The sequence below is a fragment of the Dryobates pubescens genome, chromosome 13 (genome assembly GCF_014839835.1).
Source record: "Dryobates pubescens isolate bDryPub1 chromosome 13, bDryPub1.pri, whole genome shotgun sequence".
Classification (NCBI taxonomy): domain Eukaryota; kingdom Metazoa; phylum Chordata; class Aves; order Piciformes; family Picidae; genus Dryobates; species Dryobates pubescens.
Genome location: NC_071624.1, coordinates 21,617,731 through 21,642,378, shown reverse-complemented (window position 1 = coordinate 21,642,378; position 24,648 = coordinate 21,617,731). Strand labels below are relative to the sequence as shown.

The 24,648-nt window shown below is 61.7% G+C and overlaps 2 protein-coding genes across 2 annotated transcripts in view; both read right to left on the bottom strand.

The window, feature by feature from the left end:
- The window catches only part of YWHAG (tyrosine 3-monooxygenase/tryptophan 5-monooxygenase activation protein gamma), a 30,978-nt gene extending 28,541 nt beyond the window's left edge, over positions 1 to 2,437 (bottom strand). Inside the window, exon 1 of the mRNA XM_054166559.1 lies at positions 2,125 to 2,437. Coding sequence (XP_054022534.1) covers positions 2,125 to 2,211 — 87 coding nt within the window. The 5' untranslated portion in view covers positions 2,212 to 2,437. The remainder of the gene's footprint in view (positions 1 to 2,124) is intronic.
- A 314-nt stretch (positions 2,438 to 2,751) lies between these two features.
- The window catches only part of SSC4D (scavenger receptor cysteine rich family member with 4 domains), a 40,214-nt gene continuing 18,317 nt past the window's right edge, over positions 2,752 to 24,648 (bottom strand). The window contains exons 11-16 of the mRNA XM_054166970.1: positions 21,314 to 21,609; positions 18,135 to 18,231; positions 14,848 to 15,061; positions 12,652 to 12,768; positions 11,582 to 11,825; positions 2,752 to 2,886 (exon numbers count right to left, since the gene is read on the bottom strand). Coding sequence (XP_054022945.1) covers positions 2,752 to 2,886; positions 11,582 to 11,825; positions 12,652 to 12,768; positions 14,848 to 15,061; positions 18,135 to 18,231; positions 21,314 to 21,609 — 1,103 coding nt within the window. The remainder of the gene's footprint in view (positions 2,887 to 11,581; positions 11,826 to 12,651; positions 12,769 to 14,847; positions 15,062 to 18,134; positions 18,232 to 21,313; positions 21,610 to 24,648) is intronic.

Below are 24,648 nucleotides of genomic sequence, written 5' to 3'. Positions count from 1 at the left end.
TCGACTGGGATGGTGCAATCCGGGCACGGCAGAGCTGCGCCCGCGGCTGGGCTGCGCCATTCCCACCTCAGCCTTCCCTGCCCGAGCCGGCTGGGATGGACACCCCCCACCCCCCCCAACCCCCACCCCACCGGGGATGGGTGGGTGGGTGAGGGGGTGGCGGTGATGGTGGGGGGTGGGGGTGGGGGGGCTTCTTCGCGGAAGGGCTGGGGGAAGCCTGGCTGAGGAGGCGAGCGGCAGAGCCCAGTTTTCCCCTTTAAAGCACCCCCCCTCCCTCCCTCCACCCAGTCTAGCCTCCCTGCAATATGACAAATGCAGAATCTTCTGGAATGACTTGATCCTGCCTCCCACGAGCGCTTTGTTTGCAAGATCAGATCAGAGATATGGGGTTGGGTGGTTGGGTTTGGGGCTGGGGTGGGTTTTTTTTTGGGGGGGGGGTGGCTTGGTCGGTTTAGTCGAGGTTTCGTCTCTCTTTTTTTTTTGTGTGTGTGTGTGGTGTTGTTTTGTTATCTCCCTCCCCTCCCCCCCCCCTCCTCTCCTCTCCTCCTTTCCTTTTCCTCCTCTTCTTATATTGTCAAAATGTCAGCACCGAAGGGGAGCTCTCAGTGTCACAAACCAGCTCAGCCTTGCTATATGCAGAGGCTTTATTTTAGGAGCGTGAAATGAATACAAGATGACTCAATTCGGAGCTCTCTCCGACCCAAGGCAGGGCAAAAGGAGAGCTTTTGGGCAGCCCAAGGGCTCCCCGGTTTTTTGAAGGGGGGTGGGGGGGATCGCGGCACACCCCACCCCCACCCCACCCCCGAAAAATCTCCCCAAGCACACAGAGGAAGGGATGCAGGGCAGCGAGGAGGGCAGCGGGGGAGAGCTCTGCAGGCAACCCCCCACCCCCACCCCCCATCGCAGGGGTCCACACAGGGTTTGGCAGCACCCCTCCCCCCCCGCCCCCCAACCAAGGCGATGTGACACCAACCCCCCCTCCCCACCCTCCAAACCCTGCTCCAGGGAGCGCTGCAGCCCAGGGCTGGCTCCTCTGGCCCCCTCCCCCCCCACCACCAACAGCACACTGGGGATGGGGACACGGCAGAGGGGCTGGTGTGGGGGGCAGAGAGGTGATGGGGGGGCAGGGTAGGGGCTTCTGAGGCAGGGAATGCAGCGTGTGGGGCTGGGTGGGGGCTTTAGGGCTGTTAACAGGGATGTGGGGGATGGCTCCAGGGCAGGAAAGAGAGGTGTGGGGGGAAGCAGGGGAGGGGAAAGGCGGGGGGGGAGGGGGGGGGGGCGGAGCAGTAGGGCAAGGAAAGGATGCGTGGGGGGCTCTAGGGTAGAGGAGAGGATGTGTGGGGAGTCTAGGGCAGGAGAGAGGGTGTGAGGGGCTCTCCAGGATAGAGGAGAGGGATGTGTGGGGCAGAGTGGGGGGCTCCAGAGGATGCGTGGGGCAGAACTGGGGGGCTCTAAGGTAGAGAAGAGGATGTGTGGGGCAAAGTGGGTGGTTCTAGGGTAGAGAAAGGGATGTGTGGGGTGGAATGGGGGGCTCCAGAGAATGCATGGGGCAGAGTGGGGGGCTCAAGGGTAGGAAAAAGGATGCGTGGGGCAGAGTGGGAGGCTCCAGGGTGGAAAAAAGGATGCGTGGGGCAGAGTGGGGGGCTCCAGGTTAGAGAGCAGGATGCGTGCAGGGCTCTAGGGCAGAAAAGAAGGATTTGTGGGGCAGAGTGAGGGTCTCTAAGGTAGAGGTGAGAATGCATGTGGCACAGTGGGGGGGCTCCAGGTTAGAGAGGAGGATGCGTGGAGCGCTCTGAGGCAGAGAAGAGGATGCGTGGGGCAGAGTGAGAGGTTCTAGGGCAGGAGAGACAGAGAGATGCGTGGGGCTGAGTGGGGGCTGCAGAAGAGGGTAAAAGATGCGTGGGGGCGGGGGGGAGGGGAGGGAAAAGCTCTAGGGCAGGGTCCAGAGGGGCATCCCTGGGCTGTGAAAGCCCACAAGGGAGCGGGACGGGGCGGAGGGAGGAAGGGGAACCTCCCGGGAAGGCAGAGGGGAGCGCGGAAGCTCAGCCCCGGTGCCGCCGGGGGTGCGACGGGAAGGGGCTCGGAGGAAGGAGAAGGAGAAGGCGGCCACGGGACGGGACTCACGTTCTTCATGGCGGCCGCCATGTCGTCGTATCGCTCGGCTTGCTCGGCCAACCGGGCCTTCTGCACCAGCTGCTCACGGTCCACCATCTTCACGGGGCCGGGGAAAGGGCGAGGAAGGCTCCGGGATGAAGAGGATGGAGGAGAAGGAGGAGGAGGAAGGGTGGATTTAGGAGGAGAAGGAGGAAGGAAGGAAGGAAAAGAGGAAGGAGGAGGAAGAGGAGGAGGAGGAGAACCAGGCGCTGCTGCGGCTTGAGGCGACGGCGGCTGCAGCCGGTGCTGTGCGTGCGCGGCGGGGCCACCACAACCCCCCCTGCGCCCGCCCCGCCCCGCCCAGCCCCGCCCCGCCGGCGCCCGGCACCGCGCGGGGCACGCCGGGAGATGGAGTCCTGCGGGGGGCGGCGCAGGGAGCCTCCCGTCCTCCCAGGACTCCATCTCCCGGCGTGCCCCGCGGCTTTCCCGCCCCGGCCCCCGGCCCGCCCGCTCGGCGGCCTGTGCTGATTCACCGCCCCGGGTGGGCCTCTGCTTGCGGTCGTGGGGAGCTGGGGGGGAGGTACGCGGAGAGGTGCGAACACGCAGGGCTCCCCCCCGCCCCGGCGTGGCCTAGGCCCACTCGTAAGCAGGACCCACTCATGAGTGTGAGTCACGAGCGGGGTTGGACGCGCTCAGGGCCCAGGCCGTCACACGGCAGGAGCCCACTCGCACCCCAGACCCACTCATAAAGATGGAGCCGTTTGCAGCCTGGACCCACTCGCGGCCTGGGTCCTGTTCTCATACCAGACACATGCGTGTCCTGGACCTACTCACAACCCTGAGCCACTCACGATCTCGACCCATTCAACCTGAGCCCATGCACGGTCTGGACCCATTCACAGCCTGGATCTGTTCACAACCCAGACCCACACATGTCCTGGAACCACGCAAACCCAGACCCACTCACGACCCAGACCCACTCACGACCCAGACCCACACATGTCCTGGAACCACGCAAACCCAGACCCACTCACTACCCAGACCCACCCACGACCCAGACCCACCCACGACCCAGAGCCACTCACAACCCAGACCCACTCACGACTCAGACCCACTCACGACCCAGAGCCACTCGTGTCCTGGAACCACGCAAGCCCAGACCCACTCACAACCCAGACCCACTCACGTCCTGGAACCACGCAAGCCCAGACCCACTCACAACCCAGACCCACTCACGACTCAGACCCACTCACAACTCAGACCCACTCATGACCCAGAGCCACTCATGTCCTGGAACCACACAAACCCAGACCCACTCACAACCCAGATCCACTCATGACTCAGACCCACTCATGACCCAGACCCACTTGTGTCCTGGAACCACGCAAACCCAGACCCACTCACGACCCAGACCCATTCACGACCCAGAGCCACTTGTGTCCTGGAACCATGCAAACCCCAGAGTCACTCACAAACCAGAGCCACTCGTGTCCTGGACCCACTCACAACTTGGACCACTCAGAGCCTGGATGCACTCACAACCCACACCTACTCACAGACCCTGAGCCACTTGCAGCCTGAACCCACTCACAGGCCAGACCCACTCACAGCCTGGACCTATTCTCATACCAGATCCACACATGTCCCAGAGCCATTTACAACCCAGAGCCACATGTGTCCTGGACCCACTCACAACCCCAACCCACTCACAACCTCAACCACTCAGAGCCTGGACCCATTCACAACCCAGACCCACTCACAAAGACAGAGCCACTTGCAGCCTGGATCCACTCACAGCCTGGACCTATTCACGTGCCAGACCCACACATGTCCTGGACCCACTCACAACCCAAAGCCATTTGCAGCCTAGACCCAGTCACATCCTGGACCTGTTTTCATACCATACCCACACATGTCCTAGAACCACTCAAAACCCAGAGTCATTCACAAACCAGAGCCACATGTGTCCTGGACCCACTCACAATCTGGACTGCTCAGAGCCTGGACCCACTCCCAATCCAGACACACTCACAACCCAGACCCACTCACAGACCCAGAGGCATTTGCAGCCTGGATCCACTCACAGGCCAGACCCACTCACAGCCTGGACCTGTTCTCATACCAGACCTACACACTTCCTGAACCCACTTGCAACCCAGACCCACTCACAACCCAGACCCACACGTGTGCTGGACCCACTCACAACCCCAACCCACTCACAACCTCGACCACTCAGAGCCTGTACCCATTCACAACCCAGACCCACTCACAATCCAAACCCATTCAGCCTGGACCCACTCACAGCTTGGACCTATTCACTCACCAGACCCACACATGTGCTGCACCCACTCACAAAGCAAATCCACTCACAGCCTGGACCTACTTGCATACCAGACCCACATATGTCCTGGATCCACTCACAACCCACACCCACTCACAGGCTGCACCTACTCACAACCTGGACCCACTCAGAGCCTAGCCCCATGCATGGTGTGGACTCAGTCATAGCCCAGGCTCAAAGCCCAGACCCTCACACAACCTGAACCCACTCACAGCCTGGATCCATTTGCAGCCTGGACCCACTCACAACCCACACCCATTAACAATCTAGATCCATCCAACACCCCAGACCCACTCACACACCACACCCACTAACAATCTAGATCCATCCAACACCCCAGACCCACTCACAACCCACACCCATTAACAATCTAGATCCATCCAACACCCCAGACCCACTCACAACCCAGACCCACTAACAATCTAGATCCATCCAACACCCCAGACCCACTCACAACCCAGACCCACTAACAATCTAGATCCATCCAACACCCCAGACCCACTCACACACCACACCCACTAACAATCTAGATCCATCCAACACCCCAGACCCACTCACACACCACACCCACTAACAATCTAGATCCATGCAACACCCCAGACCCACTCACAACCCAGACCCACTAACAATCTAGATCCATCCAACACCCCAGACCCACTCACAAACCACACCCACTCACACACCACACCCACTCACAAACCACACCCACTTGAAGCCCTGACTCACTCATAGCCTGGATCCTCTTCCAACCCAACCCACTCACAAACGGAACCCATTTGCAACCTGGACCCACTCGTGGCCCTGTCCCACTCCCAACCCACTCACAAACTGAACCCATTTGCAACCTGGACCCACTCGTGGCCCAGTCCCACTCCCAACCCAGCCCCACTCACAAACTGGACCCACTCGTGGCCGGGTCCCACTCACAGCCCAGCCCTGCTCCGAGCCATGTTGGTGCTGTGCCAGTCTGTGGTGGCACTGCTAGGGTCACAGAGCTGCCCCGCTGCCTTTGCCCTGTGCCCTTTCCCACGCTGCAGACGGGGTCCTCCCTCCCGGCCCCCCCCGGAGCAGGGCCGGCTGGAGAGCTGCCGAGGAGGCACCTGAGGAGCCTGGGGAGGTTGCTCCTCCATGAGGCATGAAACCACAGCGCCAAGCAGAGCTTCTGCTGTGTCCTAAGAGCTCCAGGTGGAGCCACAGGAGATGCCAGTGCACTGCCACCTGGCCCCAACCCTGCCTGGTGCCCACTCGGGCTCTTTGGGAGGGGTGAGGATCATCCTGGAGGGCACAGCCAGCCCTTCCACTTGCCCAGCTCTGTGCCCTGCAGTGCTCAGAGAAACATCCCAGGAAGCCTTGGTGGCACTTGGGTTGTGCTGGTGGCCAGAGGGCAATAGAACCACAGAGTGCCTGGGGCTGGAAGGGACCCTCCAAAGGCATCTTGTCCAACCCCCTGCGGTCAGCAGGGACACCTCCAACTGGAGCAGGCTGCCCAGGGACACAGCAAGTTTGACCTTGAATGCCTCCAGGGATGGGGACTCCACTACCTCCCTGGGCAACCTGTGCCAGTGTCTCCTCACCCTCACTGTGCAGAGCTTCCTCCCCATGTCCAGCCTAACTCTGCCCTAACTCCAAACCATTGCCCCTCGCCCTATCCCTACAGCCCCTCCCCAGCCTTCCTGTAGGTCTCCTTCAGGCACTGGAAGGCTGCTCTAAAGTCTTCCCAGAGCCTTCTCTTCTCCAGGCTGAGCAGCCCCAACACAGAGTGGAATGGAATGGAATGGAATGGAATGGAATGGAATGGAATGGAATGGAATGGAATGGAATGAAGCAGGTTGGAAAAGACCTTTGAGATCATGGAGTCCAACCTATCCCCCAGCACCATCTGATCAACTAAACCACGGCTCCAAGTGCCTCATCCAGGCTCTTCCTAAACACCTCCAGGGATGGGGACTCCACCACCTCCCTGGGCAGCACATCCCCAAGGGCCAGTCTCTCTTGCTGGCCTAAACCTCCCCTGGCACAGCTTGAGACTGTGTCCTCTTGTTCTGGTGCTGGGTGCCTGGGAGAAGAGACCAACCCCCACCTGGCTCCAACCTCCCTGCAGGGAGTTGGAGAGAGCAAGAAGGTCTCCCCTGAGCCTCCTCTTCTGCAGGCTAAGCAACCCCAGCTCCCTCAGCCTCTCCTCCCAGGGCTGTGCTCCAGACCCCTCCCCAGCTTTGTTGCCCTTCTCTGGACACCTTCCAGCAACTCTCCCAGCCTGTCCCCACAGCAGAGGTTCTCCAGCCCTCTGATCATCTTTGTGGCCTCCTTTGGACCTGCTTCATCAGGTCCATGTCCTTCCTGTGTTGATGACTTCAAGCACTGCAGGTGAGGTCTCAGCAGGGCAGAGCAGAGGGGCAGGATCCCCTCTCCTGACCTGCTGCCCACTCTTGTGATGCAGCCCAGCACCGTGGCTGCAGCTTGCTGTGGCCGTTCCAGAGGCCATGGCCGTGGCCTCACAGGACAAACTGGTCTGGAAATGCTGCTGCTGGTGCTTTGTGACGGTGAGCAACACCATTTTGGGGTGGGATCACAGAATCCCTGCGTGGTGGGGGTTGGAAGAGCCTCCTGAGGAGGTTCACCCAGAGCAGGTTGGGCAGGATGGTGGCCAGGCAGGACTGGAAGCTCTCCAGGGAAGGTCTCCTTCTTCCTGGCTTCACACAGAGCAGCAGCTGGTGGTGAATGGCTTCCTTGGACACCAAATACGTTGTCTGCAGCCTCAGGGAGCAGAAGTCACACCAGAAATAGGCCCAGAGCCTCCTCTCCAAACCAAGCCCAGGCCCCACGGCACACGTGGGGCCGGGCTGAGAGCCTCCCTTTGTGCCCAGCCCTTTGTTTACCAGCGTGGCCACCCCGAGGAGAGCTCCCGCAGACAAGGGCAGCTTATTCCTCCCTGCTCATAATGGGACATTCATCCTCCTGAGGAGGCTCCTCCTCAGCTCTGGAGAGCTCAGCAGCAGGGTCTGGAGCTGTCCTCTGCCTGGCATCAGCTCTGGGGACAGAGTCTGAGTTCAAAAGGGCAGAACGCAAGAGGATGGTACATCATGGGGGGGGTGTCTCAAAGTGGGGGTTCAGCTGCTGCTGCCACCTTGGGGGGATCTAGGAATGCTGTGGGGCAGCACCCAAGCCAAGCTCAGATCTCTGAGTGTGGGCAGAATGGAGGCTCTTGGTCATCTTGGACACCTTTTGAGTGATGCTGCTCCAGTTGGGTTGGGTATAGAACCATGGAGTCACACACTGCTTTGGGCTGGAAGGGCCCTTGAGAGGTCATCTAATCCAACCCTGTGCACTGAACAGGGATCAGAGAGGTTGGAAAACACCTCCCAGGATCATCCAGTCCAAACCCTACCCCAGCACTGCCAGGGCACCACCAAACCATGGCCCTCAGCACCACATCTTTGAAACCCCTCCAGGCATGGGGACTCTACCACCACTGCCCTGGGCAGCCTGGGCCAGGCCTGGACAACCCTCAAGGGGAAGAAATTGTTCCTCATGTCCAACCTAAACCTCCCCTGGAGCAACTTGGGGCTGTTTCTTCTCATTCTATCACCTGATACTAGGAGGAATAGCCCAGTCCCCACCTGGCTGCAGCCTCCTCTCAGGGAGCTGCAGAGAGCAATGAGGTCTCCCTCAGCTTCCTGTGCTCCAGGCTGAACACCCCCAGCTCCCTCAGCTGCTCCTCCCCAGCCCTGCTCTCCAGACCCTTCCCCAGCTTCATTGTCCTTCTCTGGACTTGCTCCAGCCTCTTAATGTCTTTCTTGGAGTGAAAGGCCCAGAACTGAACCCAGGATTTGAGCTGTGACCTCAGCAGTGCCCAATACTTGGGGATGATCCCTGGCCTGCTCCTGCTGGCCACACCATTGCTGCTCTAGAGCACGCTGCTGGTGACCTTCTTGGCCACCTGGGCACCCTCTGGCTCATCTTCAGCTAGATCTGGTTGCTCATCCATCCTGACCAGGGATGAGACTTCTACCACATGCCTGGCTCTGGGGTGCAATTCCTGGATTTGCCATGGGCAGACCAAACCCAAGCCTGGACCTGAGGAAGCTCTTGTGCTCCTGGAAGCTCTGCTGGCTTCTCCAACTGCATCAACTTCCCCCAGTGAAAACAATCAACCTCCTGGCACTGCTCTGGTCATTGCCATAACCACAGCAGGTCCTCAGCTCACCACAGCCACCACAGCTCCACTGCTCTGTCCTCCCCAGTTCAAGAGGGACAGAGATCTACTCAAGGAGCTGGGAGTGTTGGTGGGCAGCAAGCTCTGCATGGGACAGCAATGTGCCCTGGAGGCCAAGAACGCCAAGGGGGTCCTGGGGGGCATTCAGAGGAGTGTGGCCAGCAGAGCCAGGGAGGTTCTCCTCCTCCTCTGCTCTGCCCTAGAGAGGCCACACCTGGAATATTGCATCCAGCTCTGGGCTCCCCAGCTCAGGAGGGACAGGGATCTGCTGGAGAGAGCCCAAGGGAGGGCTCCAAGGATGCTGAAGGGCCTGGAGCACTGCCTGGGGAGGAGAGGCTGAGAGCCCTGGGGCTGTTCAGTCTGGAGAGGAGAAGGCTGAGAGGGATCTGATCAATGTCTATCAATAGCTGAGGGCTGGGGGTCAGGAGGGAGGGGACAGGCTCTGCTCACTGTGCCCTGGGATAGGCCAAGGAGCAATGGATGGAAACTGCAGCACAGGAGGTTCCACCTCAACATGAGGAGGAACTTCTTCCCTGTGAGGCTCCCAGGGCCCTGGAGCAGGCTGCCCAGAGAGGTTGTGGAGTCTCCTTCTCTGGAGCCTTTCCAGCCCCATCTGGATGTGTTCCTGTGTGACCTGTGCTGGATTCTCTGCTCCTGCTCTGGCAGGGGAGGCTTGGACTCAATGATCTCTGGAGGTCCCTTCCAAGCCCTAACCTCCTGTGAGGCTGTGAGCTACAGCAGCTGCTTCTCTCCCCCAGCCCCAGCTGATTAATGGCTGCAAAGCTCCACAGCAGGCAGATGATCTCCTCCCCATCACAGGTCAGGAGCTGACATTCATCACTCCCTAAACTCTTCCAGCTGGCAATCTGGGCATAGCTTTCCTGTGTGTCTCCAGCCTCCCCTCTTTGGCTGTGAGAAATCAAGCAGCACCCTGGAGCTCTCTGGCTGGGGAGACGCTGGCACAAGTTGCCCAGGGAGGCTGTGGCTGTGTCTCCCTCCCTGGAGGTGTTCAAGGTGAGGCCTTGAGGAAGTTTTTTGCCCTGTCCAACCTGGTGCTGAACATCTCCAGGGAGGAGGACATCCACAAGCTCCCTGGGCAACCTGAGGTTGCCCAGGGAGCTTGTGGATGTCCTCCTCCCTGGAAGAGTTGAAGGCCAGGCTGGATGAGGCCCTGAGCAACCTGGCAGCTGGAGGTTGGCTGCCCAGCACTCAAAGCCCTTCTCCCACCTCTGCCTGGCACCTCCTCAGCAGGATCCCAGAGAGCAGCTGGGCTGAGGATCACAAAGCCCCAAAGGCCCTGGGTCTGTTCTGCAGCTGTCCCAGACAACCCTGCTGCCCCCAGTTCCTCTGGGATCAGAGGTACCCCAGCCAGCACTTCCCAAGGTGCCACTTGGGCCATTCCTGCAGCCTGGAAGTTGGGTGTCCTCCTCCTGCTGTTTTCTTGCCTTCCCCATTTGGTGGGGCCAGCCCCTGCGCCATCATGGGGGGAGAGGGCAGATCCTGGGTGTGCCCTGGGTGCCACTGGCTGCTGGCCTGGAGACAGGAGGGTGTGTGGGTGAGGATGCATGGAGAGAGGGGGATGTATGGAGAGAGGGGGATGTATGGAGAGAGGGGATGTATGGAGAGAGGAGGATGTATGGAGAGAGGAGGATGTATGGAGTGGAGGATGTATGGAGAGGGGGATGTATGGAGAGAGGGGGATGTATGGAGTGGAGGATGTATGGAGAGGGGGATGTATGGAGAGAGGGGGATGTATGGAGAGGAGGATGTATGGAGAGAGGGGGATGTATGGAGAGAGGGGATGTATGGAGAGGAGGAGATATGGAGAGGAGGAGGTATGGATAGGGAATGTGTGGCCAGAGGGAGGTATGGATAGGGAATGTATGGAAAGGAGGATGATGGAGAGGGAAGGTATGGAGAGGGAAGGTATGGAGAGGGAAGGTATGGAGAGGAGGATGATGGGGAGGGAAGGTATGGGGAGGGAAGGTATGGAGAGGGAAGGTATGGAGAGGAGGATGATGGAGAGGGAAGGTATGGAGAGGGAAGGTATGGAGAGGAGGATGATGGAGAGGGAAGGTATGGAGAGAATTGAACACATGGAGAGGAGGATGCAGGGGTAGGAATTCATGGCCAGAGGGATGTGTGAGAGGGGAACATATGTGGAGTGGGCTGCAGGGGGAGAGGGATGCATGGAGAGAGCAGGGAGTGGGAGGGATGGCGAGGGTCAGGTTGTCACCACTGTCACTCGGGGGTGCCTGCAGCACCCTGCAACAGCACTGGGCACTGCCCAGCGCCTGGGGTCCTGCCTGGCTTCAGCTGCTGGGGGGCAAAGCCGAGCAGAGCAGGAGACACAGGGTGACATTCCCTGGCATCAGTGTGCGGAGCTGGGATGGATCCTGTCCCTAGGACGATGGGTGCTGTCCTCAGGATGATGGGAGCTGATCCCGGGATGACGGGTGCTGTCCCCGGAATGATGGGTGCTGATCCCGGGATGATGGGTGCTGATCCCGGGATGATGGGTGCTGTCCCCGGGATGATGGGTGCTGATCCCGGGATGATGGGTGCTGTCCCCGGGATGATGGGTGCTGATCCCGGGATGATGGGAGCTGATCCCGGGATGATGGGTGCTGTCCCCGGGATGATGGGTGCTAATCCTGGGATGATGGGTGCTGTCCCCAGGATGATGGGAGCTGATCCCGGGATGATGGGTGCTGATCCCAGGATAATGGGTGCTGTCCTCGGGATGATGGGTGCTGATCCCAGGATAATGGGTGCTGTCCTCGGGATGATGGGAGCTGATCCCAGGATAATGGGTGCTGTCCTCGGGATGATGGGTGCGGATCCCAGGACGGTGGATGCCGTCGTTCGGATGCTGCCCTGGCTCCCTCACAGCCTTGGGGCTCCCTGGCTGGGTGCCCACCCTTGAGTCCTACTTCTGGGTGGCCCACGGGTAGGTGCTGAGTGCCCCCCGGGCAGGTGCTGGGTGGCCCCCGGGCAGGTGCTGAGTGGCCCCCGGCCAGGTGCTGGGTGCCCCCCGGGCAGGTGCTGGGTGGCCCCCGGGCAGGTGCTATGTCGCCCCCGGGCAGGTGCTGAGTGGCCCCCGGGCAGGTGCTGAGTGGCCCCCGGGCAGGTGCTATGTCGCCCCCGGGCAGGTGCTGGGTGCCCCGCGGGCAGGTGCTGGGTGGCCCCCGGGCAGGTGCTGGGTGCCCCCCGGGCAGGTGCTGGGTGCCCCCCGGGCAGGTGTTATGTCGCCCCCGAGCAGGTGCTGGGTGCCCTGCGGGCAGGTGCTGGGTGCCCTGCGGGCAGGTGCTGGGTGGCCCCCAGGCAGGTGTTATGTCGCCCCCGGGCAGGTGCTGGGTGCCCTGCGGGCAGGTGCTGGGTGCCCCCCGGGCAGGTGCTATGTCGCCCCCGGGCAGGTGCTGGGTGCCCCCCGGGCAGGTGCTGGGTGGCCCCCAGAGCTGCTGTGCAGTTCTTGCAGCCGAGCTTGCGGACACCAAGCTGAGGAAAGCTCTGGCCTGGGGCTCCCCTTCCCCTCCCTGCCTGCCCCCACACCGCCTGGCCCCCGCGGACCCTGCCCCCGGGCCTCTTTCCCCCCCCAGCAGCGGTGCCCGCCCTGCCCCCTCCCTCCCGGCGCCCTTCCAGCCTGCCCTGCGCTACAGCTGGAGGCTGCTGCCAGCCCTGAGGGAGGACTCCACAACCAAGCCCCGAGGGAGCGTGGGGCTGCATCAGCTCTCCCCGGAGCCCCACAGAGAGCCAGGATGTGGCTCAGCCGGGGCGGGAGCCGACGGAGGCAGCGCGGCCGCTGGGGCAGCCAGGAGCGAGCCCAGCAGAGCGATGGAAGGGGAATTTCCTTCTCCCTGCCTGCAGCGCCGTGCGCTCAGCCCTGCCCTTTCGTCTCAGGCTTCCCAAGCTCTTTCCAAGCCCAGATGAATCCTGCTGCAGCAGCTTCCCCCTCCTGCGCTGCTCAGCATCGCCCCTGCCGCGGAGTCAGGGCTGCCCGTACCTCTCGGGGTGCGGGGTCGGGCTCCCGGTGTGGCTTTCCCAGGGGAAATATCGATTGTCCCAGGGATCATTATTATTCTTGGGCACCATCTCGGTGCCTCCCACCCCCCTCTGATCCCTAAGGGCCACCCGAGCACCGTGGGGCTGAGAACTGCAGCACTGCTCAGCCCACGGCACCCTCCCCGCTCGGAAAATCCAGCCCTCCAGCCCCTTGCCCGGATGCTCCCACGCAGGATTTGTGCTCACGGGGAGCCGGGGTACCCCGGTTTTGCTGGGCTGTCACCCCTGGGTGCTGGTGGGCAGCTGGGAGGAGATGCAGGAGGGATGCGGTGGGACGGGGCCGGGCGGGCACGCCGCCTGCCCAGGGGGCATTAATGAAGCAGGCGTCGGGCAGCGCCGGCGGCTCCGAGGGAAGGAGCTGACAGAGAACCTGCCCAGACAGCCCTCCCCAGCACCTAAAAAAAGCCCTCTCTGTCTCAGGCCCTCCAGGAGCAGCCCTGAGCTCCGCGGGGCTGCTGGGTCACAGCCAGCCAAGGGGGTTCAGCAGCGCCTGCTGCGCCCATCCGAGGGATAGAGGCTGCCCCAGCCCGGCTCTGAGAGGTGGCAGGGTCTGGGGGCAACCCTTCAGGCACCCCTTGTGCCTCAGTGTCCCTCTGCAGCGGGGATCTGCCTCGGCCCCCTGTCGTGTGCAGCGGCAGGGGTGTTGGGGGTGGGTGCACAGCCCCACGCCCTGTGCTGGTGGTGCTGGAGAGGAGCCGGGGGGGAGGGTCTCTGCCAGGCCCGGTGCCAGGGGAAAGCTGCCCGGTGCCTTTTCGTGCTTGTGCTGGCAGCGAGTGGTCCCCAGCCCCAGGGCCCCCCCCCGTCATGGCTACCCAGGTCCCAGTCTTACCAGCACAGCCTCCAGCACCACAGCAACAGCAGCTGCATCCAGATATGGTTGGACCCCTCCAAGGGGAGCCCCAATGTCACAGTCACACATCATTGTGCCAAAGACAGTGCCCCCCACGCGCCCCCATCCCGGCGGGGATGCACTGGGGGTCAGGGACACTCATCCTGCAAGGACACCTCAGTCCTCCCCCCTTCCTGCCCAGGGTCCCCAGGACACCCACCCCCTCCCCCCACCAGAGCTGCCTGTTGAAGGGGAGGGAGGCTGAGGACATGTAAGGAGCCAGGAGCACCAAGATAGCCCCGACCTGGGGTGCAGCGGGACCCCCCCTCCTGGGCATCAGCCCCACATCAGCACGCTGGACCCCGAGGAGCAGGCGAGGAGCCGGGGAAGAGGGACGGAGCTGTCACCTCATCCCCATGGCAGGCGGGTGGCACCAGCAGCTCGCTGCAGTCCTGCTGCTGGCTCTGCAGCGTGACTCAGCACAGCCTCACCCAGCCCCCAGCCCCACCGCTTCCCCCAGCCCCGGCGTGGGGGCACAAGCTTCTCGGCGTGCCGCCGCCATCCCCACGGTTCCCGTCACACCAAAAGCCACCCACCCGGCCCCTTGCTCCCACCCAGCCCCATCCATCCCCACCCCAGCACCACCGTCTGCTCCTCCAGCCACAGTGCAGACAGAACCCCCCCGCTCCGGACCGAGTCTGGGGGCTGAACGATGGGGACTGGTGGGTGCCAGGCTGCCTGCACCCCAGCATCGCTGCTGGACCCTCAGGCAGCGACAGGCATCGCTGGTACTGGGTCCCAACCCGGGGGGCTCCCAAAGTCCTGACTCAGGGCTTGAGGAGCTGAGCACCAGATCCTGCCATGGCACCTCCCCAGGAGCTGGGAGAAAGGATCTGGGGGGGTGTAGGGGGTGTGTGGAGGGGGGATGGGGCAGAAAGACGTGCTGGTGCCACACGGGAACGTCTCAGGGGGGCTGGAGCCCCACTTCTGGGGTGTTTGGAGCCTGCCCAGGACCAGCTTCTCGCAGCATTTCTGTGCACGTCCCCTTTGGCCATGACTTGGAGGTTACCAGGAGGTGAGGAGGTGGCCAGAGAAAGCCTGGGGGAGGGGGGCAGCGCTCCTTCCTGTCCCCTCTAACTGTCCTCATGTCCCCATTTGCAGGGCAGACCTCGCTGTCTGTGCCCCGGGGACGGGCGTCCCTCTCGTTACAGCAGCGCCTGGCACTGCCCACCCCTGGCACAGGTGACAAGGGGGCTGCGGAGCGAGGAGCACCCACCCTGTCCCCGAGGGGACGGAGATGGGACTGACCCACAGGCAGGGCCGGACCCCCGCCCGCTGGGCAGCCCCTTGCCCGCGGGGATTCTCTGGTGGCATCGCCACGGGGCACAAGCTGCGGGCACGGCCGCCGGCTCCCCTGCTTCTCCCTGGGCACAGGCAATGGCAGCGAGGTGGCAGCGAGGTGGCAGCGAGGTGGCAGCGGGCTGGCGTTTGCCAGTGCTGGGCAGCAGACGCGGGGTGGCTCCTGCCGGGGGAGCGACGGGAAATTAAAAAGGGAAAAAAAACCCAAACCCCAGGAAAAAAACCCCAAACATTGTCCCTGGCCGTGGCAGGGGGGTTGGAACCGGCTGAGCCTTGAGGTCCCTTCCAACCCTGACAGTTCTGTGATGGAAAACCAAGCCCCAAACCCAAGGCAGAGGAGAGGAGATGATGGATGGGGAGGGCTTGGAAGCGCGGCCGCGGCGGGGGCAGCCCCTTGAGCCTGCGGGACGCAAGAGAGGGGCGGCCGGGTGGGTGGCACGGTGTGGGCACAAGGCGGGGGGCAGCCAGCCAGCCTCCTCCCCCCTCCCCTGCTGCCCCACTCCCTTTGCCAGAGGACTTAATTGCGCCAGTGACTTTGCAGATCCCAAAATAGCTGCCGGCTCCGCCGCCCTGACGTCAGCCAGAGCCCTGCCGGCAGCCCCGGAGAGCGCCGGGGAAGGAGGACGCTGCCCAGCCTGGGGGGCAGCAAACGGCTCCAAACCCCAACTCCACACAGCCCTCCCACCCACCCACCCACCCACCCCCGGGGTGACCTTGGCACTCTGGGCCACGCTCCCAAGGCAGCCAGGCTTGTGGTGCCCCCAGGCTGCTGCTGAGCCTCAGCCACCCATCAGAAGAGGAGGAGGACTAAGATTGTCCTTGCCCTGAATCCCCTCATCCCCCCCACCCCCCCATGGGGGTCCCCACATTGTCAGGATCCCCAGACACAGGGGATGCCCCAGTGGGGGCAAATCTGTCCCTTAGTGTCCAAGTGGGGGTAAATCTGGGCCCTGGTGAGGGTAAATCTATCCCTTGGTGCCCCAGTGGAGATAAATCTGTGCCTTGGTGCCCTGGTGGGAGTAAATCTGTGCCTGGGTACCCCAGTGTGGGTAAATCTGTGCCTTAGTACCCCAGTGTGGGTAAATCTAACTCTTGGTGCCTCAGTGGGGGTAAATCTGTGCCTTGGTGCCCCAGTGTGAGTAAATCTAACTCTTGGTGCCCCAGTGGGGGTAAATCTGCCTCTTACTGCCCACTGCAGGGTCAGGCATGCCCCAGCCACAGCAGCTCCCTGAGAGGGCCAAAGAATGAGCCCAGGCCACCATTCCCTGTGCCTCTGGGGAAACTGAGGCACAGGAAGGGGATGCAGAGGCAGTGGGGACAGCAGTGAGGGGAGCACAGGGAGCCAGGGAGTGAAGAGCAGCTCAAGGTCACCCAGGGGGTGCTGGGCACAGCAGAGCCAGGGCTGCCCTCCAGGCCAGGGCTGCCTCCAGCAGTGACTCACTCCTGTGCAGGTGCCCAGTTCCACCAGTTCCAGGCTCAGACTGGGTGACCTTCATGGAGTATAGGCCAGGAGGAGCAACCCTGGGACCAGGCATCCACCCACAGCCTCTCCCCAGCCATCCCCACCCAGGCAGTGGATCTATAGCACATCCCAGCTAGCAACACTGAATGGTCATACTGCTCCCAGAATGGCACTGCCAGCCCCCCAGTGCAGCTAACAGGCACTGAACCAGGAGAGGAGCTCAGCTGCCCCAGGTCCTGACAGGCAGGGAACCAGTGCAGGAGGTGCTGTGGAGCAGGGAACCAGGGCAGGAGATGCTGTGGAGCAGGGAACCAGGGCAGGAGATGCTGTGGAGCAGGGAACCAGGGCAGGAGATGCTGTGGAACAGGGAACCAGGACAGGAGATGCTGTGGAGCAGGGAACCAGTGCAGGAGATGCTGTGGAGCAGGGAACCAGGACAGGAGATGCTGTGGAGCAGGGAACCAGTGCAGGAGATGCTGTGGAGCAGGGAACCAGGACAGGAGATGCTGTGGAGCAGGGAACCAGTGCAGGAGATGCTGTGGAGCAGGGAACCAGTGCAGGAGATGCTGTGGAGCAGGGAACCAGTTCAGGAGATGCTGTGGAGCAGGGAACCAGGGCAGGAGATGCTGTGGAACAGGGAACCAGGACAGGAGATGCTGTGGAGCAGGGAACCAGGGCAGGAGATGCTGTGGAGCAGGGAACCAGTGCAGGAGATGCTGTAGAGCAGGGAACCAGTTCAGGAGATGCTGTGGAGCAGGAACCAGTGCAGGAGATGCTGTGGAGCAGGGAACCAGTTCAGGAGATGCTGTGGAGCAGGAACCAGTGCAGGAGATGCTGTGGAACAGGGAACCAGGACAGGAGATGCTGTGGAGCAGGGAACCAGGGCAGGAGATGCTGTGGAGCAGGGAACCAGGACAGGAGATGCTGTGGAACAGGGAACCAGGACAGGAGATGCTGTGGAGCAGGGAACCAGGGCAGAAGATGCTGTGGAGCAGGGAACCAGGACAGGAGATGCTGTGGAGCAGGAACCAGTAGAGGAGAGATGATGTGAAGCAGAGAACCAGTAAAGTAAGGATGCGCTGGGGCAGGGAACCAGATACAGGGGGATGCTGTGGAGCATTATTCTGGCACATGGTGAAATAAGAAGTGGCTCCTCCATCTCCCCTGGTTCAACCCTGCACCCCCAGCCCAGATTAATGATCCTCCTCCCTCAGCACAGCCTCATCCCTTATTCCTAACAGCACATAAATCCCGGCCTCAAAATAACCCCAGCCCTGGCCTGGGTCTGCTGAAATATTTATTCTCTCCCCATCACCACCCTCTCCAGGGACGGGGGAGAGGAAACAATCAATGGCATCGACTGGTGCCGAGCTGCAGCTGCTCCAGGCACTGGGAAACAGCTGACGTCGGCAGGAGAGGAGCTGGGCAGGCACCTGGCATCTCCCAGCTCCTCCCAGCTCCTCCCAGCTCCTCCCAGGTCACACACAGCCGCTGCGTGCTGGCCATGCTCCAAAGGCAGGGTCTGAATAGCACCAGAATCCCCTGCACTGGTTCCCTGCTCCACAGCATCTCCTGTACTGGTTCCTGCTCCACAGCATCTTCTGTACTGGTTCCTGCTCCACAGCACCTCCTGTCCTGGTTCCCTGCTCCACAGCATCTCCTGTCCTGGTTCCCTGCTCCACAGCATCCTTCCTGTCCTGGTTCCTGCTCCACAGCATCCTTCCTGTCCTGGTTCCTGCTCCACAGCATCCCCGTCCTGGTTCCCTGCTCCCACCCTGCCTGTCATTCTCTGTTGCCATGGAGGTGATGCCCAGACCGGGCATGTTCTGTCTGGGTGATCCCAGCGCAGCCCGAGCTGGCTGGCAGAGAAGCTGGAAGGGAAGGGAGGAGCTGCTGCCTCTCCTGCCTGGAAACCCTTTCCTTGCCGGACTGCCGGCTGTGGAAGGGGTGGGGGAGGGCAAGGAGAGCAGGACCTGCTCTTCCCAACTCCAGGGGAAGAGGAGCAGCATCTGGAGTGACCCTGAAAGCCAGCCCAGGCTTTGCCAGCACAAGGCAGAGTCCTCAGAGAAACCAGAGCAGACCCAGTCAGCCCCTCTCATCCTCCTCCCCACCTCACCCCAGAGACAGCAGCCTCCAGGGCAGCTCCTGGCCACCAGCCCCCTCCCCACGCCATGGGAAGGGGGAGGCAGAGCTGGTGGAGCCCACAGCACCTTCTGACCCATCCCCATCTGTTGGGGGCTGCTGGGGACAGCTCTGTCTCCACCCAGCAGGACCCAGCCATTGCCCAGCTGTCAGGGCAGTGGTGGCAGCAGGGGTTGAGGAGGCAGCTGAGTGTGAGGGACCTTGGAAAGCAGCAAAAGGAGAGGTTTTATCACCCCCCACCTCCCTGGCCTCCCCCAGGCTCTCAGCAAGCCCATGTCCAGCTGCACCATCATGGCCTGGCTGGAAGATGCTTCTGTGCCTCAGTTTCTCCTCTGGTGGAAATCTGGGCTGGGAGCAGCCCTGCCCATGGGAAGTGATGGAGGCACTGCCAAGGCCAGAGTGATGCTGGGCACCAGGGTGCAGGCCCTGGGCCACCCAAGGGTGCACAAGCCTGGGATCAGGCCAGGCTGGATCCATGGGCTGAGGCCACTGGGGTGAGGCTCAACAAGGCCAAGGGCTGGGGCCTGACCCTGGGGCACAACAACCCCAGGAAGGCTCCAGGCTGGGGGCAGAGCAGCTGGAAACTGCCTGGGGGAAAAGGCCCTGGGGGTGCTGGTTGGCAGCAGCTGAGGATGAGCCAGGGGGTGCCCAGGTGGCCAAGAAGGTCACCAGCAGCCTGGCCTGGAGCAGCAATGATGTGGGCAGCAGGAGCAGGGCAGGGATTGTCCTTGAGTCCTGGGCTCAGTTTTAGGCTCCTCACCCCAAAAAGGACACTGAGGGCTGGAGCAGGGCCAGAGAAGGGCAACAGAGCTGGGGAAGGGTCTGGAGAGCAGGGCTGGGGAGGAGCAGCTGAGGGAGCTGGGGGTGTTGAGCCTGCAGGATGCTGAGGGAGACCTCATTGCTCTCTGCAGCTCCCTGAGGGGAGTCTGGAGGCAGGTGGGGGTTGGGCTCTGCTCACATGGAACAAGTGACAGGAGGAGAGGAAATGGCCTCAAGTTGTGCCAGGGGAGGTTTAGGTTAGGCATGAGGAACAATTTCTTCCCCTTGAGGGTTGTCCAGGCCTGGCCCAGGCTGCCCAGGGAGGTGGTGGAGTCCCCATCCCTGGAGGGCTCAGCAGGGTGGGGTCAGCAGGGAGGGGCACAGCAGGGAGGGGCACAGCAGGGAGGGGCACAGCAGGGAGGGGCACAGCAGACTTTCAAAGGGCTTTTATTTATTCCCAGACCATAGCCAACCACATCACCAAGCCCTGGGGGAGCCCTCCCCGGACCCAGCCCAGGCCCCCGCACAATCTGCTGCTCAGCACAGAGCTACAGCAGCAGAGCAGGGGGCAGCCAGGGCCTGCTCTGTGCCACTCTCCAGCCCGTGCCCACCCCCCAGCCACGAAGGTCACTCTGCTGCTGGACCCTCCGGAAGCAGGAGCAGGAGCTGGTGCCGGCGGCTGGGGCTGCAGGCTGCGTCCTTCCACCTGAGCTGGGAGGGAAAGAGCCTTCACCACAGAGCCCCAGCACTGGGGAGGGGCTGGGCCCCCCAGTTCAGCTGGGATTTGGGGGTCTGCCATCTGCTTCTGCCCTTCTTGCCAGCTCCCTGCCCACCCTGGGCACCTTGGAGCACCACAGAGCTCCAGGGAAGGAACAGCCAGTGGTGGCTGGACCATGTGGGGAGGAGGATGGGGAGGCTGTGGGCAGGCTGTTGGGAGGCTGATCCCTCCCTGCTTCCCAGGAGCTTTTTGGGGCAGGGGTGACTGTGCCAGAGCCCCTGGGAAGGGCAAGTCTGGGCTGAGCTCTCCACAAAGCCAGCAGCGGTGGTAGGAGAGTGAGGAGGTGAAATGGGCAAGGGGAGGAAATGCTGAGCAGCCACAGAGCAGGACAGGGAGAGCTGGGTGAGGACTTGGTCTTTCTTCTGCCCAAAGAGGGAGAAAAAACTGGGTTGGGGGTTTTGGGGGCAGTGCAAAGCCAACTGCAGAGCCACAGCAACTCTCTGCACAGCCACTGGCTCCATTCCAGCCCCTTTTTAGCCTTGCCAGGGTCATTGTCACAGCAGAAAAGCCACTGCTCTCCCTCCCTTCTTGACTGACCTGGCTGAAGGCAGCCTGGTTCCACCCCAGAGATGGGGTTGGGCTTCCAAGGGGCAGTTTGGGGATGGAAAAGCTTCAGCCAGGGTTTGAGGAGCTGAGGGGAGCCCAGGCTTAGAATCACAGAGCCCCCAGACTGGGTCGGGTGGGAAGAGACCTTTCAAGGGCACCCAGCCCAAGCCCCTACAGCCCCCAGGGACATCCCCAACCCCAGCAGGCTGCTCCCAGCCCCACACAACCTGAGCTGCACTGCTGCCAGCCATGGGGCAGCTCTCTGGGCAGCCTGGGCCAGGCTCTCCCCACCCTCAGCACCAAACATTTCTCCCTTCTCTCCACTCTCAAGCTCCCTCTTGCACTTCAAACCACCCCCTCTTGGCCTGGCCCAGCAGGCCCTGCTCAGAAGTCTGTCCCCAGCTCTCTGATCTCCCCTTGAAGCACTGCAAGGCCACCAGAAGCTCTCCCTGGAGCCTTCTCCTCTGCAGGCTGCCCAAGGCCAACTCTCTCAGCATCTCCCAACTCTCTGAGTCTCCTTCTTCAAGTCCAAACCCTATCCCCTTGTCCTGTCCCAAAGCCCTCCCCTTGCCTTCACCCAACTCTTCCCATCCTCAGCACCCCCACGGCGTTCCCATCCAGGGAGGTGAGTGGGGAAGCTGAAGCAGCAGCACTGTCCCCTCACCACCTCCTTCCCCGTTACCTGCAGGGGGTGCGGGGGGTGCCGGTCATAGGCTGCCGCAGGCGGCGCTGGCGTCCTCGGAGTGGTCGCAGTTGTGGACGTCCCAGCGGATGTGGGAGCAGCGCAGCAGCGACGGCTCATGGCCCTTGCACTTGAGGTTGTCCAGGAAGATGTAGCCTCTGCCCTGGCCGTGCCGAGCCTCCCCCCAGGCCGCCAGCGCCGGCCCGCAGCCCAGCTGCCTGCAGACCACCTTGGCGTCCCGCAGGTCCCAGGCGTCGTCGCACACCGTGCCCCACTGCGACAGCAGGAACAGCTCCACCCGGCCCTCGCAGCGGTGGCTGCCGTTCACCAGCCGCAGGGACCCTGCGCGGGGACCACACAGCCTCACAGCACCGCAGCCTCGCAGCCTCCCCGGGTCACAGCCTCGCAGGATCGCAGGATCGCAGCCTCACCAGATCACAGCCTCGCAGAATCACAGGATCACAGCCTCACACGCTCATAGGATCACAGGATCACAGCCTCGCAGGATCACAGGATCACAGCCTCACACGCTCATAGGATCACAGGATCACAGCCTCACAAGCCTCACAGTATCACAGGATCAGGTGATCACAACCTCACTGGATCACAGCCTCACAGGATCACAACCTCACCGGATCACAGGATTAGAGCCTCACAAGCTCACAGGATCACAGGATCACAGCCTCACAGTATCACAGGATCAGGCGATCACAACCTCACTGGATCACAGCCTCACAGGATCACAGCCTCACAGGATCACAGGATCAGACGATCACAGACTCACAAGCTCACCAGATCACAGCCTCACAGGCTTACAACCTCACCGGATCACAGGATTAGAGCCTCACAAGCTCACAGGATCACAGGATCACAGCCTCACAGGATCACAGGATCAGAGCCTCACAAGCTCACAGGATCACAGGCTCACAGCCTCACAGGCTCACAGGATCGCAGGCTCACAGGAGGTTAGGAGTTGGAAGGGAGCTCTGCAGAGCATCGAGTCCAACCCCCTGCCAGAGCAGGAGCAGAGAATCCAGCACAGGTCACACAGGAACACATCCAGATGGGGCTGGGAAGGCTCCAGAGCAGGAGACTCCACAACCTCTCTGGGCAGCCTGCTCCAGGGCTCTGGGAGCCTCACAGGGAAGAAGTTCCTCCTCCTGCTGAGGTGGAACCTCCTGTGCTGCAGTTTCCAAACATTGCCACTTGGCCTGTCAGGGGATAGGGTCAGGCAGCCCCCGTCCACCTCCACCCCACTACTGCCACCACCTCCATCCAATGCTGCCTCCACCTCTCCCTCCCTGCTGCCACCCTGGCAGAGTGGCATTCACCAGGCTGCTTCCCCAGCAGGGCTGGTGAGTGGAGACCTTCCCAGCCAGGTGTTCCCCAAGGTAAGCTCTCCAAGGCTGGGCAGATGTTTGCTGCTGCCCACAGCTCCCCCATTGACTCTGGCAGCATCACTTGCCCCCCACAGCAGGGGGGGTGCCCTAGATGACCTTAAAAGGTCCATTCCAACCCAGAGGAGTCTGTGAGCAGAGCTGGGGCTGACCTCCAGAGCATCACAGTGGATGTTCAGGTGGAGGGAACAGACAATAAGCTGCTCCCAGCTTGGCTACCTCCATTGGTCCATCCCCTCCTCACACCATCAAGGCTCATCCCCTCCTCACACCATCACACTCCATCCCCTTCTCTCACCATCACGTTCCATCCCCTTCTCTCGCCATCACACTCCATCCCCTTCTCTCACCATCAAGGCCCATCCCCTTCTCTCACCATCACGCTCCATCCCCTCCTCTCACCATCACGCTCCATCCCCTCCTCTCACCATCACGCTCCATCCCCTTCTCTCACCATCACACTCCATCCCCTCCTCTCACCATCACACTCCATCCCCTCCTCTCACCATCACACTCCATCCCCTCCTCTCACCATCACACTCCATCCCCTCCTCTCACCATCACACTCCATCCCCTTCTCTCACCATCACGCTCCATCCCCTCCTCTCACCATCACGCTCCATCCCCTCCTCTCACCATCACACTCCATCCCCTTCTCTCGCCATCACACTCCATCCCCTTCTCTCACCATCACACTCCATCCCCTTCTCTCACCATCACACTCCATCCCCTCCTCTCGCCATCACGCTCCATCCCCTCCTCTCACCATCACGCTCCATCCCCTCCTCTCGCCATCACGCTCCATCCCCTCCTCTCGCCATCACGCTCCATCCACTTCTCTCACCATCAAGGTCCATCCCTTCCTCTCACCATCAAGGTCCATCCCTTCCTCTCACCATCAAGGTCCGTCCCTTCCTCTCACCATCAAGGTCCATCCCTTCCTCTCACCATCAAGGCCCATCCTTTCCTCTCACCACCAAGGTCCATCCTTTCCTCTCACCACCAAGGTCCATCCCCTTATCTCCCTGCCACAGTCCATCTCTGCTCCCTATTGAGGTCCATCACAGAGTCACAGATTGCAGTGGATTGGAAGGGACCCTCCAAGGTGCCGCCCCCTGCAGGCAGCAGGGACACCTCCAGTTAGAGCAGGCTGCCCAGGGCCACACTGAGTCTGACCTTGAATGATGAGGGGATGAGGCCCTATTGCCTCATGGTCCATCACTTGAGGTCCATTATCTCCCCAGCCTGGACCAGTCTTGGGAGCAACTTTTCACAGAGTCAGAGAATACCAGGGGCTGGAAGGGACCTCAAAAGCTCATCCAGTCCAACCCCCTGCCAGAGCAGGGTCACCTAGAGCAGCTCACACAGGAACACATCCAGGTGGGGTTAGAATGTCTCCAGAGAGGGAGACTCCACAGCCCCCCTGGGCAGCCTGCTCCAGGGCTCTGTCATCCTCACAAGGAAAAGATTCTTCCTCCTGTTTCCATGGCGCTTCCTCTGCCTCAGCTTCCACCACTGCCCCTTGTGCTGGCATTGGGCATCCCCCAGCAGAGCCTGGCTCCAGCCTCTGGGCACTCACCCTGCACAGCTTTAGCACCAGCAATGAGGTCACCCTCAGGCTCCTCCTCTCCAAGCTACAGAGCCCTCAGCTCCCTCAGGCTCTCCTCATCAGGAAGATCTTCCACTGCCTTCAGCATCTTTGTGGCTCTGTGCTGGACTCTCTCAAGCAGTTCCCTGAGGTCCTTCTTGAGGACACAAGATTCCAGCTGTGGCCTCACCAGGGCAGAGTAGAGGGGGAGGAGAACCTCTCTGACCTACTCACCACAGCCCTTCTAATCCACCCCAGGATGCCATTGGCCTTCCTGGCCCCCAGAGCACATTGCTGGCTCATGGTCAACCTCCCATCCACCAGGACCCCCAGGTCCTTTTCCCCTTCACTGCTTTCCAGCAGGTCAGCCTCCAACCTATCCTGGTTCATGAAGTT